The sequence below is a fragment of the Cynocephalus volans genome, chromosome X (assembly GCF_027409185.1).
Source record: "Cynocephalus volans isolate mCynVol1 chromosome X, mCynVol1.pri, whole genome shotgun sequence".
NCBI lineage: Eukaryota > Metazoa > Chordata > Mammalia > Dermoptera > Cynocephalidae > Cynocephalus > Cynocephalus volans.
The window spans coordinates 81235769-81248297 of NC_084478.1; the positions used below are offsets into that span (position 1 = coordinate 81235769).

The following is a 12529-nucleotide window of genomic DNA, read 5'->3' on the forward strand; positions in this document are numbered from 1 at the left end:
AGTTCAGCAGCAAACTAGAATCTGGGTGGTAAACAAAAATGAGAACATCTTGCAAGTGACCCAGCAGTAAGAGGTCCTTTATATAACACAATTACAGAGTGAGCCAGAGAACCAGTGGGATCATGGAACAAAAAGGATGAAAAGGAGATAATAGATATACTGAATGATTTTCTTTTTTTAAAGAGTAAGCCATTTCTATGTCTAATATATGTTTATAGGCAGATGGGTCAGATGTAATAATAGCACATGTGTAAGGGACTCTGGTTCCGAGCTGCACACGAAGTAGTCAAAAGCATAATAATTAGGACTGAGTGATATAGTATTAGGGCTGGCCCTCCACAAAATGGTTCAGTTGCAAAGGTTGTTTTGGTTTTTTGTACTCCTTTCTCTCTACTGCTCCATTACCTAATTCCTGCTCCTCTGAATACTCAAGGGAGCTCATGCTCTACCCCTTTCAAAATCGGCTGTAAAGAAAGGCTCTGTGAAACTATACATCTATGGGACAGTGGGGGTGAGGAGAGGTTGTGTCAAAATTTCATCTTAAGTCCTATTTCTAATTGTAGAATGTGTGCTTCCTGTTAAAGGAATTTCAGGTATTAGTCCAACAGTTGGGAGAGATGTTTACCAGGAAGCCTTCCTGGCACCCTTGGAATCAGAGGTGCTTTCACATAATGCCCTGACCGGATTTGACTTCTGAAGGAAATCAAGGGGAAAAAATATTGTACCTTTAATGAAAACCTGGAACCTGTTATTCTGGATGATCAATGTGTGGATTGCCAGTGTGGCTCCACAGGCAAAAGGGGCCCTGGGAACTATAAACTGATGAGTGTCTGGTTCTTTAGCAGGAAAGCTGGAAGAATCTTTAATAAATGCTAGCCTCCTGTACATAAAAGCCATCAACTTCGTTGTGGGCAGCAACGTGGTTTCTGTAAAGGGAATTCATGTGTAATCTTCTACGGATCTTTTCCTTGGGGCTAAACTTACTTTTAAAATGCTTCTAATTAAGTTTGATACTAAGACTATTTTTAAACGTGAATTATCATGGGATTTAAAAAATATCTTTTATGATGTAGTAGGAACCGGTTTATGGGGAAAAAAAAGAAAATATATGGGAGAAACACATTTTTCTGACAGAAGGAGAAATAGTAGACTTCCTTGGGGGTGGGCTCTGGGAAATCCTCTAATTTGCAGATAATACTCAGCTTTTCCAGGCAGTGAAATGCCAGGCTGATGGGGGATGAAGAAGGATCTCAGGAGGTTTCATGATTGGCAGATGAGTTTCAATGGGGGCACGTGTAAGGTGATCAATTTAAGGAGGGCCAGATATTACAAACTATACTTGCAGGATGATGAGTGCTGACCTTTCAATTAAGACCCAGGAAAGAGCTCTAGCAAACCCTGTGGACACCAAACTGAAGAGAACAACCTAGTTTCCTGCTATGGCCAAAAAAAAAAAAAAAAAAAAAAAAGGTAACAAAATGTTGGGCACTGTCAAGAAGGAGATTAAAAGAAAAACAAAATAATTCTTTTACACAGAACCACAGGACGTCTTCGTTGGTAAAGTTACATAAGCAGCTCTGATCTGCACATATCAAGGACAGAACAGAGCCTAAGGGGAACAAAGAAGGACAATTAAACGATCAAAGATAGGCTCCAAAAAAAAAAAAAAAAAAAGTCCTTTTCAAACTGACAATACAGAGGTAGCCAGGGGACATAATCAAAATCATGAAGAGGCTAGTGCTGCTGAATGACTGAATGATGACTTGGCTCGCCAAATCTCTGGAGCTAAGAGGCACCTTTGAAGCGTAAAGTTCTTATTTTTTAATAGGTCTACTTTGTTTATACAACTGCCAGTGATGACAGCCAGTGCAGGCAGGCTCCTTTGGGAAATCCCTGTTTTACACCAGAGGTTGGGAGAAATCTGAGCCGAGTGGGGGAGGGATCAAGAGTATCCCAATCCCCACTACTTGCCTTCAGTAATGTTGACTGGCTGATTTCTAGTCAGACTTACTTTGTTGCCATTGTCAGCAGTGAATTTTTGAACCTGACCAATCTCAGTGTTTATGAATATGCGTTTAGCCCCCCCTTTCTGTAGGGATTTTCAACTCTGAAGGTCTGCACTTTGGCACCAAACTGTCTGCCTACAAATGTCTGTAACTTAATCCTTAACCATAGTGTAAAAAGAACAGATTTCTGACTCTAATTTTAACACAATCAATAGAACTCAAGAACGCATGATAAAGAATTATAGCCAACTCTCTAATATTTACACCAGTGCAGGGAAGCACAGGTCTCCCTAATGGAAAACTGAAATATACCCTGCCAGGCTAATGAAATCACACATATGCGCATTTCTTTAGCTATGAATGCAGCAGACAAGGGATTCCCCAGGACAGCCTAAAAGCTCTGCTCTTGGGATGTCCTTAATCACACTGGGTAGCAGGTAAAATCAAACCTGGAGCATGCTCTGGTCCAACCACTTGGCCTCCCGAACAGGGGATGGCTACCTGATCAAATAAGCATAATGAGCAGTGTACAAAAGCTACGTGAGTTTATAATGGTTTTCTTTTTCAAATTGTTTCTTGAAACAAGAATTCTTTGAGATTGGAAGCCATTTCATCCTACAGAAATGCAATCTACTTGTTACTGGCTCAGTGTTACTGTCATACCTTTCACAGATGTGGTAATACTTCTCATCCTGTATGCCATCCTGAATGGGCACATTTACACTGTAGTACCGTCCTTTCCCTAGGCCAACATCACACACATCACCTGTTCCTATAAAAGAGAGAAGCACTGTGATCAGTTATTAAGAACACAAGAAACTAGAAAACTTAAAGAATTCTCTGACAGAATTCAGAAGACCAAAAAGGTCAATCAGGAGGGTGATCCCGAAGGCATGATGGTTTCTAAGGGAATAAAATAAAATAAAAAAATAATATAGAGAAATAAATATTGTAAACAATGTTGGGGAAGCAGGCAATATGAAAAACCTTGGTTTTCATATTACTGGATTAAATAAAAACTGAGAGATTAACTCCTTCACTTGACTTTTCACGCTTTCTAGGTTGACATAATATCAATACATCATTATAATTATCAGGATGTTAGGAGTTACATAGGGTATCTGATTGTATGGTAAGCATAAAAATCTGGAAAAAAAAGTGTTATTGTCATTCCTCTTGTCATTGGCATCTGAAGTGACCTGTGTTAAAATTTTGCATAGAATAGCACCAATAAAGTATTAACAGCATGGAATTATCCAAATATAAGATATAAGAAATGTATAGAAGAATTGCAATATTTATTCATCAAATGTAATACTGAACACATAGGTTACTTGCCTGGGAAAAATCCTGGGGAGAATTTGTGCAGGGACACAGTCATGACTTTGGAAGTGAAACTGAAGGCATCTTCTACACCTACCACAGAAAGAAATGTCAGAAGAATCACTTCATACATAGAACTCCTGTTTTCAACACCTGAAAATCTAGAAAGCAGCTGTGGGAAGAAGGGAAGATGAGATGGCAACAATAATAAAGCTAATGAGCTGTGGAATAAAAGTAATACAAACCTCTGGTTGCTGATCTCTGTAATTACAGGATGAGGTAGATCTTTGGCCCAAGTGAAGTTTATGGGTTCATTTTCAAATTCACGGCAAACTGGAAATGGACTTCTGCTATGGGTCAAATTTGGCCCTTAAAAGTTCATGTATTGGAAACTTGACCCCCACTGTAACAGTGTTAAGACTGCGGGAAATCCTATTATGGTAATTGAAAGGTGGGGCCTTTAAGAGGTGATTAGATTGTGAGGACTGTATCCTTGTGAATGGATTAATCCATTGATAGATTAATGGGTCATCATTGACATGGTTATGATGGCTTTATAAGGAGAGTGAGTGAATAGGTTAGCTCTCTCTTGCTCAGCCCATTTGCCATGTGATACCCTGTGTTGCTGTAGACAGTCACCACCAAGAAAAAGGTCCTTACCAGATGTGTTCCCTGGACTCTGAAACTGTAAGAAATAAATTTCATTTCTTTATAATTACCCAGTTTCAGGTATTCTCTTATAAGCAGCAGAAACGGACTAATACTGAAAATTGGTACCAAGAAGTGGGATGTTGCTTATAGCAAATACCTGAAAATGTGGAAGCAGCTTTGGAACTGGGTGATGGGCAGAGGCTGGAAGAATTTGGAGGAGCAGATTAGAAAAAGCCTAGATTCTGATGAGGGCTCAGAAGACATGAAGACCAGGGAAAGTTTGGAAAGTCTTAAAGACTGATTAAGTGGTGGTGACCAGATGCTGATAGAAATATGGACAGTAAAGGCCACTCTGAGGAGATCGTAGATGTAAATAAGAAGCAAGAGAATAGAAGAAAGACCCCAAAGGCATTTCAGAAATATTCCATGTGTCTCCTCCCATCACAGGCCTAGAGGCCTAGGGAGACAGAATGGTTTTGGGGAATAGACCCGAGGTGCCCTCTACAGGCTCGCTGCCCAGGGCCACCTTGGGATTCTGCTCCCTGTACCCTTGCTGCTCCAGCTGCTCCAGCCATGGCTGAATTGGTGCCAGGTGCTGCTGGACCTGCAGCTTCAGAAGATACAAACTGGAAGTCTTGGCTACGTCCACATGGTGTTAAATCTGCAGGCTTGCAGAATGCAAGAGCTTGTGGAGGCATCTTACCCAGATTTTCAAAGGATGTATGGAAAAGTCTGGGGGCTCAGGAAGAGATCTGTCACAGGGGCAGAGTCACTGCAGAGAGCCTCCACTAGAGCAATGCTGAGGAGAAATGTGGGGTTGGAGTTGCAACAGGGGGCCCCCACCAGGACCATGATCTAGTGGAGCCGTGAAAGTGGGACCACCACAAGGACCCCAGGATTGTGGTACTACCAAAGTGGAACACCAATCTGGGAGAGCTGAAGCATAGGCTGAACCCAGGAAAGCTGCATGGGTGGGGCTGCCTGAGGCTTGGAGGCCTAACCCCCGAACCAGTGCGCAGAGGATGCCGGACATGGAGTCAAAGGAGATTATTCTCCACCTTCAAGATTTAATGCCTGCCCTGCCCTGCTTTCGGACATGCTCAGGACCTGTGACCCCTTTCTTCTAGCCTATTTCTCTCTTTTTGAATGTCCCACCATGGTATCTTGGAAGTAGATAACTTGTTTCATTTCACAGATGAGACTTTGTACTTTTGAGCTGACACAAGTTAAGACTTTGGGGACGGCTGGTTGGTTAGCTTGGTTGGTTAGAGCACAGCCTTATAACTCCAAGATTACGGGTTTGGATCCCCCTACCGGTCAGCAAACCAAACCAAACCAAACAACAACAACAACAAGACTTTGGGGATGAAATGAATGTATTTACATGTGAGAAGGATATGAACTTTGGGGGCCAGGGGCAGAATACTATGGGTCAAATGTGTCCCCTAAAAGTTCATATATTCGAAACAATCTCCATCCTAACAGTGTTAAGAGGGTGGGAAATCCTATTATGGTAATTGAAAGGAGGGGCCTCTAAGAGGTGATTAAATTGTGAGAACTGTACCCTTGTGAATGGATTAATCCATTGATGGTTTAATGGGTGGTCATGGGTATAGTTATGATGGCTTTATAAGGAGAGCCAGTGAGCAGATTAGCTCTCTCTTGCTTAGTCCATTCTTGCCATGTGACACCCTGCATTACTGTGGAGAGTCACCACCAAACAGAAGGCCCTCATTAGATGTGTTCCCTAGACCTTGGACTTCGCAGTCTCCAAAACTGTAAGAAATAAATTTCATTTCTTTATAAATTACCCAGTTTCAGGTATTCTTTTATAAGCAACAGAAACAGACTAATACAACTTCCCCCTTCCAAGCAATGGGATATCTGGGTTCTCTTCGACAACCTATTCTAAAAGGTATGGAAGGGAAAGAGCTCAGAATTGAGGCATTACCAACAGAACTGAATAGAGGAAATTGGCATCATCTTGGAAGTTTTATGTTTTGTTTTGTTTAAGTGGTTCTAGTTAAATTCTTGGGATTTTTTTCAAAGAGGTACAATGTGACAACCCTTTGAAAAATATGACAAATATAAACATTAGGCATTAGATAGTGAAAATCTAATTATTCAATGCCTCTCTATAATGCAAGTTTGGTTATAAATGCAGGTCACCCAAGGTCCCATGTGTACTTATAGTAACTTATGGTACTTCTTTCTGTCTAGAATATGGAAGACTGAAAGTAGCCATGGCCTTGTCCCCATAGCAGCTTTATAAGAGAGTTTTAAAGCGTAGAGAAAGATGAAGGGAAAAACTTTTCTAGAAGGGGTCTCCTTTCCATTTAAACAGAGTCAGAAGAAGATCAGAGGCCTGGGAGATAAAAGATGGGCTTTAAAGTAACCCTTACAAGCCACTGCTTATACAGATAAACACACTGCCCACCTCCACTCCTTTCCTTTTGGAATCACATATAGTCATACTATGTTCAGATAATCAGTCTGTAAAATGGAAGGACTATTAGCAAATTCAGGTACTATTTTCTTTTATACTTCAAACAAAGAAATTGTCTCATGTTTACTTAATGTTTTCAGTCTTCATTGGAGGCCAACAGAGACTTTAAAAAATTAACTCTGCTTGTATATAACAGGTATGTTTTAATTTCCCAAGCCTTATGTTTTGCCCTAGGGAGGCAGTTAAAATCAGTTAAAGGCTCCAGACACAGAGGATGAAGTAAATGAAATGAAACAAAACAAATGAAAATAGAATTTCAACTTAGAAACTAAAGTATAAACAAGGATAATTCATGAAAATCCTGATTATTTATCCATCCGGAAATGTTGTACCAATTTACACTTTGACCAATCGTGTACGAGAATTCCCATTTTTTCACACCTTGACTAGCACTGGCTATTAATTAATATATTTTTAATCTTAGGCATAAAGAATTGTGTTGTTCTAATTTGCATTTCCCTTAATACTAGGGTGTTGAACACCTTTTCATATGTTTAGCGACCATTTATATTTCTTCTCATGGAAAATACCATTAGGCATGGTTATAAAATCATACTTAAAAGAGGACGGAGACAGATAGGTAGAGGATAAGGACTTGGTGCGAAAGAGAAAAGTGGTTAAGTAGATGAAAGAAGGTGAGGAGGGGATAGGCCTCTAATGAAGACTGAAAACATTAAGTAAACATGAGACAATTTCTTTGTTTGAAGTATAAAAGAAGATACTACCTGAATTTGCTAATAGTCTGTCCATTTTACAGACTGATTATCTGAACATGGCATCACTATATGTGATTTCAAAAGGAAAGGAGCGGAGGTGGGCAGAGTGTTTATCTGTATAAGCAGTGGCTTGTGAGGGTTAAGAGTGTCTAGTGAAGCCACCACAGGATGCTAGTTATGGAATCATGGGAGATTTAAAATAAACCAAATGTGTAAGAGTTTGGGGGTGGGGCAGGGGTCACTGGAAGGGAGGTGCTGAAGAGGGGAAATAAACTGAAATGAAACACACCATAAAAGTTGGCTAAAGCAGGAAACTCTAAATGGTGTAGAAATAACATTGCAAATGGAAAGAGTGGTTTCAGGTGACAGTCTTATTTCATTCTTATATGGTTCAATAGAGTTGATTCTATTCTTGAACTGTGATACTAATACTTTGAATTTCATAATCATTCATTCACTCAACAAGTATTTCACTGAACCACTACTCTATGCGTAATACTGTTGGTTCTAGGCATTGTACAAGGAAGAAGGAAGTAAACAACTTGATCCCTGCTCTGGAGGGACTTAAAGTTTCTATGGCAAGAGAAGATATGGACACATTAAAAAATTAACTAACAATATAAGACAAAATATGATTAAACACCAAATCATAGATATAAACAATATAGGACTTGAGAAGAGGGAGAGAACACTTGGGTTGCAGTGGTCAGGGAAAATCTGATAGTGTTGGAATTTGAGCAAATGGGGAGACCTTGGAGATAAAAAAGGAGAGGAGAAAGCAAAACTAAGTTAGGAGAAAGGGAGGCAAAGTCGGGGAGGTGGGAATAGTGAGACATGCTCACTGAGTAGAGTAGACTGGACAGCAAGTAGTGAGAGATCGGGCTGGGAAGATAGGTGAGGCCTATCTGAGGCAGGCCTTGAAAGACATGTAAAGAGTGTGGATTTTACCTTGAAGACCACTGCAGAATGACTGGGGTATTGTGAAAATGTAGATTCTTTGGTTCTATACCAGACCTACTAAATTGGAATATCCTGTGGATATGAACCAGCAACCTGCATTTTAAAACAAATTTCTCCCAGGTCATTTTGATGCGTGTTCAAATTTGAGAACTACTCCTCTAGGCCAGGGGTCAGCAAGTGGCTTGTAGTGAACATTTTAAGCTTTGCAAACTACTATGGTTTTTATTGCGCACCTGTGCACACACGCACATGCGTATGTGTATATTTCTAAAGAATTGGAATAAACCATTCTTAGCTCACTGGCCATACAAAAATAAGACATGTGTCAAATGCCCTTATTATAGGCAATAAGGAGCCTGTCAAGGTTTCTGAGCAAGGCTATGTTTTGCACTCTGGCTGTATTCAGATATTCAGTGAATGTGGTTCTCAAAGTAGTATGTTGGTAGTTTTAACCTTCCTCTCTTCTCTCTTTGACCTTTAATTTTCTGTCACCATTCCAAGGTAGCATCCATGCAGGTGATGCTCCCTGAGGAGGTTTCCCCTGCAATTTCTTCTTTCTTTTTCTGTTTTAGCAGCAGAGCTGACCCTAACCTCAGACACATACTACTATTCTTTTCCTCCTTTATGTCTTGATTATGTTAGCACATCTCAAAAAAAAAAAAAAAAAATCCCTGGAAACAAGGAAACAGCAGTCACTGATGTGGGGGCAGGGGAGGGATATCCTTAACTAATAATTTACTGGATAAGTGTTCCTAGATGAATGGAAATACTATGCCACAGACAGAATTTCTTAAAGAAACAGAATGTGGTAACTGTCACCAGAGTTCTACCTTCTAGATGGAAAGTACATAGGAGGGCTAGATAAGTCTTTTCAGTGGAGTCTTCTAAGAGGGGATTAATGGGTTAAGGAAAAATGTTAGGAGATTCTACTAAAAAAATAATAAAAAATGTTAGGGAAGATGCACTGGGTTTGTACAAGACCAGATATTTTAGTAATCAAAGAAAGTGGCACATACTCGGATCATTAAACAAGTTGGTAGCCTTCTGGTTGAAAAATTTAGAATGTTAGCCCGTCATACACCTGTTCTATCTTGAGAGAAACATCGATGAGAAGAGATAATACCATCAGCTGTAACCACAGATTTCACTTAGAACCAATGGAAATGACCTAAGGGAGGTTACTGAGCGCTGAATGGTAAGGGTAAGGGTTCCACTTTTTAACATTTTCTACTATAGAGCTTTGCTACAGGAAGAAATGGGAGAGGAAATTACAGGAGCCTAGCTTGGACAGCAAAGCAGAAAATGCATCAGTTAGAGGAATCTCTACACCACCTACCTTAGAATTCTCAATCAGGAAAATTTCAACTGCAACATGCATTTCTCTTTTTACCATTTGCGTAGAAGCAGCTTTACTGATAAAAACCTGTTGTCCTAGCAGTAAAGTACCTTTGAAACTGAAGGGCTTACCATCTCCATGGTGCAGATCCAAATCCACATAGAGAATACGTTCAAATTTCCGTCGCAATCGTAATATTCCCAGGACAGCATCATTGAGATAACAAAAACCAGATGCTTCGTCTCTGCAAGAAAACAAGTTGCTACAGCCAACAACCAAAAAGCAATCCAAGGGAGTCTTTACAGCCAAGGATCTAACCCTTGAGATCTAGTCCCTTAAAATCTCTTCTTTTAAGAAAAACAAAAATCCAGCTACAAAGATTATATGGTAAATGGCCGAGAATGATCAGGAAATGAAGTGTTTTGGTAATACTCAGGTTGATTGGTGACGTTTTCCATTCAGAATCCCAGATTCTTAAAGTATTAGAATATCATAACTATACTGAACAAGACAGAACCTTTCTTTGATGATTTAGGAATCACTTCAAAAAATTTGTATTATTCTGGGGTCATCATGATGAACACTAATGATCACTTATAGGACTTTCAGCAAGCTAGAATCTAGAAGGGGTCTTAAAGACAATCTTGCTTAGCCAGATGTAGAAGATGTTGGGGACAGGATTCTCTGTACTGACCATATGACACAACTTAGAAGTTTTTGTTGTTGTTGCTGTTGTTTTTATTTGGTTGTTTTAAATAAGTTTTGGCACTTGTTGCTCAGAAAAGCCAAGTGTAGAATGTACAAATGCACAACCTCCTGGGCAGCATAATGTGGTAACCTTTCTATAAGTGTAATTATTACAATGAAGAATGAAGCAGTCTTTTCTAAAGTTATTTTGTTTCTTTCACAAAAATTGTCTTCATTGACTTCACTGGTATTCTTTAACTTTTCTGAAATCAGTGATACTGTGTCACCTTAACCTCTTGTCAACATTAACCCATTCTTTTATTATACTTCCATTAAGCCTTGTTAATTAGATGTAAAAGAACATTCTTTGTCAAGAGTATGTTATAATTTATTTTTAAGGCCTCATCCTAAATGCTTCAGTTTCTTTCTCTTCCACACACACTTCAAAATCCAGCCCACTTTTTTCCCCTAAGTTCTCCCTTAGGCTTTATTTGAAACAGAATTTTAGGCATAAGCAACATTTAAAATGGCATCTTTGCTACTATGAGACTATAAGATCTTTCTAGTGCCTATACAATGCATAAACTTATTCATGAAATCTCTTCCATAATATCGTATTATATTCTAAACAATGCTCTGGTTCACAGGCTGAATCAATGAGACAGGTACATTGGTGAGCAGGAAGCTGGTAAAAGTATCACTAGACACTGACTTTGCTTCATGAAAGTGAACTCAGCAATCATCCAGCCAAAGAATAACTTGGCCCTAGGTATGCAACCAGGAAGAAACCAACTAAAGAAAAGGATTTGTCCATACATGAATTCTCCATAAATAAGAATTAAATATGTGACTTTGAAAGTTTGAGGCTATGAATGCTTTTTTCCAATTATGAAAAGCTTACATTTTATAAGTCTACAGCATTAGCTCATCAAAAAAGAGATAATCTGTCCTCCTACTGAACATCAATAACTTTTGGATAGATGGGCTGGAACACTAAGTGCTACGCAAAAAGAAGAGGGAGATAAGGAGGAGAAGGAATACAAATCAATACAAGACATACTTCCTTCCCTCAGAGAACTTACAATTAAGTTAGGGGGAAAAGTCATAAGCAGTGAAAAACAAAAAACTAACCATCTAAACAAAAAAGGCAAACAAAAATAATATGGCATATAAAGGAGAATACAGAGAAATTCTACAGACAAAATTGACAAAGTAGGCTCATCTCACGGACAATATTGCACTTTATCTGAGCCCAGTGCTTCTGGACAGCACTGGTGGTTAAGGAACCCCTCCCCCTTTTTGCATTCCAAGAAACAGCTAATCACAAAGGACCACACTGCCCTGGCATATTCCAAGGTAAAACCCATCCTCACCCTTCCTCATGGCTCCCATAAGATTTGCAGACAGCTTCCTTTTTACCTTCCTCTATAAAACTCCTGGCCCCCTTCTTTTTCTTTAAGGTGTTCCTCATTAATAAACATTTTCCCTATGGCAATAGTCAGAAAATAATAATGATGATGATTTCTGTAATTCAGAAAGGCCTTTACATCTCATTGTGTGAATGTTTAATATTTTCCCACCTCTGGATGGTACTACCAAATTAGATTATAAAGTCTCTCAAATTAAAGGAGCTCTATTCTCATTGGCTTATAGAAATAAATAAGCTTTTAGATAAACAGAATATTCCTAAAATTCCCAGAAGATAAGGAAATTGAGCTTTTAAGACTTTCAATGTGCTAAATAAAAGTATTCCTATAAAAACAAACTCAAGTGTTTTAAGAATCCAAATTCACATAATTTAGGTATATCTTTGGCAAATAAGACTAGTGTAGTAATTTTGGTTTACTAAAATCAGCTATGTCTTTTCTGACTTATAAGTGTTAGGTATAATACACAGGTAGATTTTTACTCTACTTGGGTATGTTCTTCCTAAACATATACAGGTTTACTGATTGAATAAACTAACATTACTTCTACTAAATGTCTAAAATAATGAAAAATATAAATTTGTTTAACCAAGTTTGTCATTATTCTGACAAACTGTATTTCAAAAATAATTATGTTTTATAGTGTATCAGCTTGAAGATAATTTACAAGATCTTTAGGTAATTGAAAACTGTGGACTGATACTAAACTGAATTAATTAAAAATATCCATTACATACCTAGACCATTTCTAAGGAAGAAAATGCTGAAACATTATTTATTACACATAATTTTGGGTTTATATGCTTTTGCTTCTAACTTTTACATGCTACGGAGAGGCCATATATATTTAGGTCTATTAATGAACCTGTTCTTTTTTGCTAATTAGAGATGTTGTACTTAAAAAAATGTCTATGAAT

At 38.6% G+C, this 12529-nt stretch overlaps 1 protein-coding gene across 5 annotated transcripts in view; it reads right to left on the bottom strand.

Annotated features, from left to right (window-relative positions):
• Nucleotides 1-12529, bottom strand: part of HDAC8 (histone deacetylase 8) — a 219012-nt gene that overhangs the window by 142967 nt on the left and 63516 nt on the right. For all 5 annotated transcript variants that reach the window (XM_063083263.1, XM_063083267.1, XM_063083268.1 and 2 more), the window contains 3 exons: nt 9630-9742; nt 3345-3422; nt 2670-2778 (listed from right to left, as the gene is read on the bottom strand). In XM_063083263.1, coding sequence (XP_062939333.1) covers nt 2670-2778; nt 3345-3422; nt 9630-9742 — 300 coding nt within the window. The remainder of the gene's footprint in view (nt 1-2669; nt 2779-3344; nt 3423-9629; nt 9743-12529) is intronic.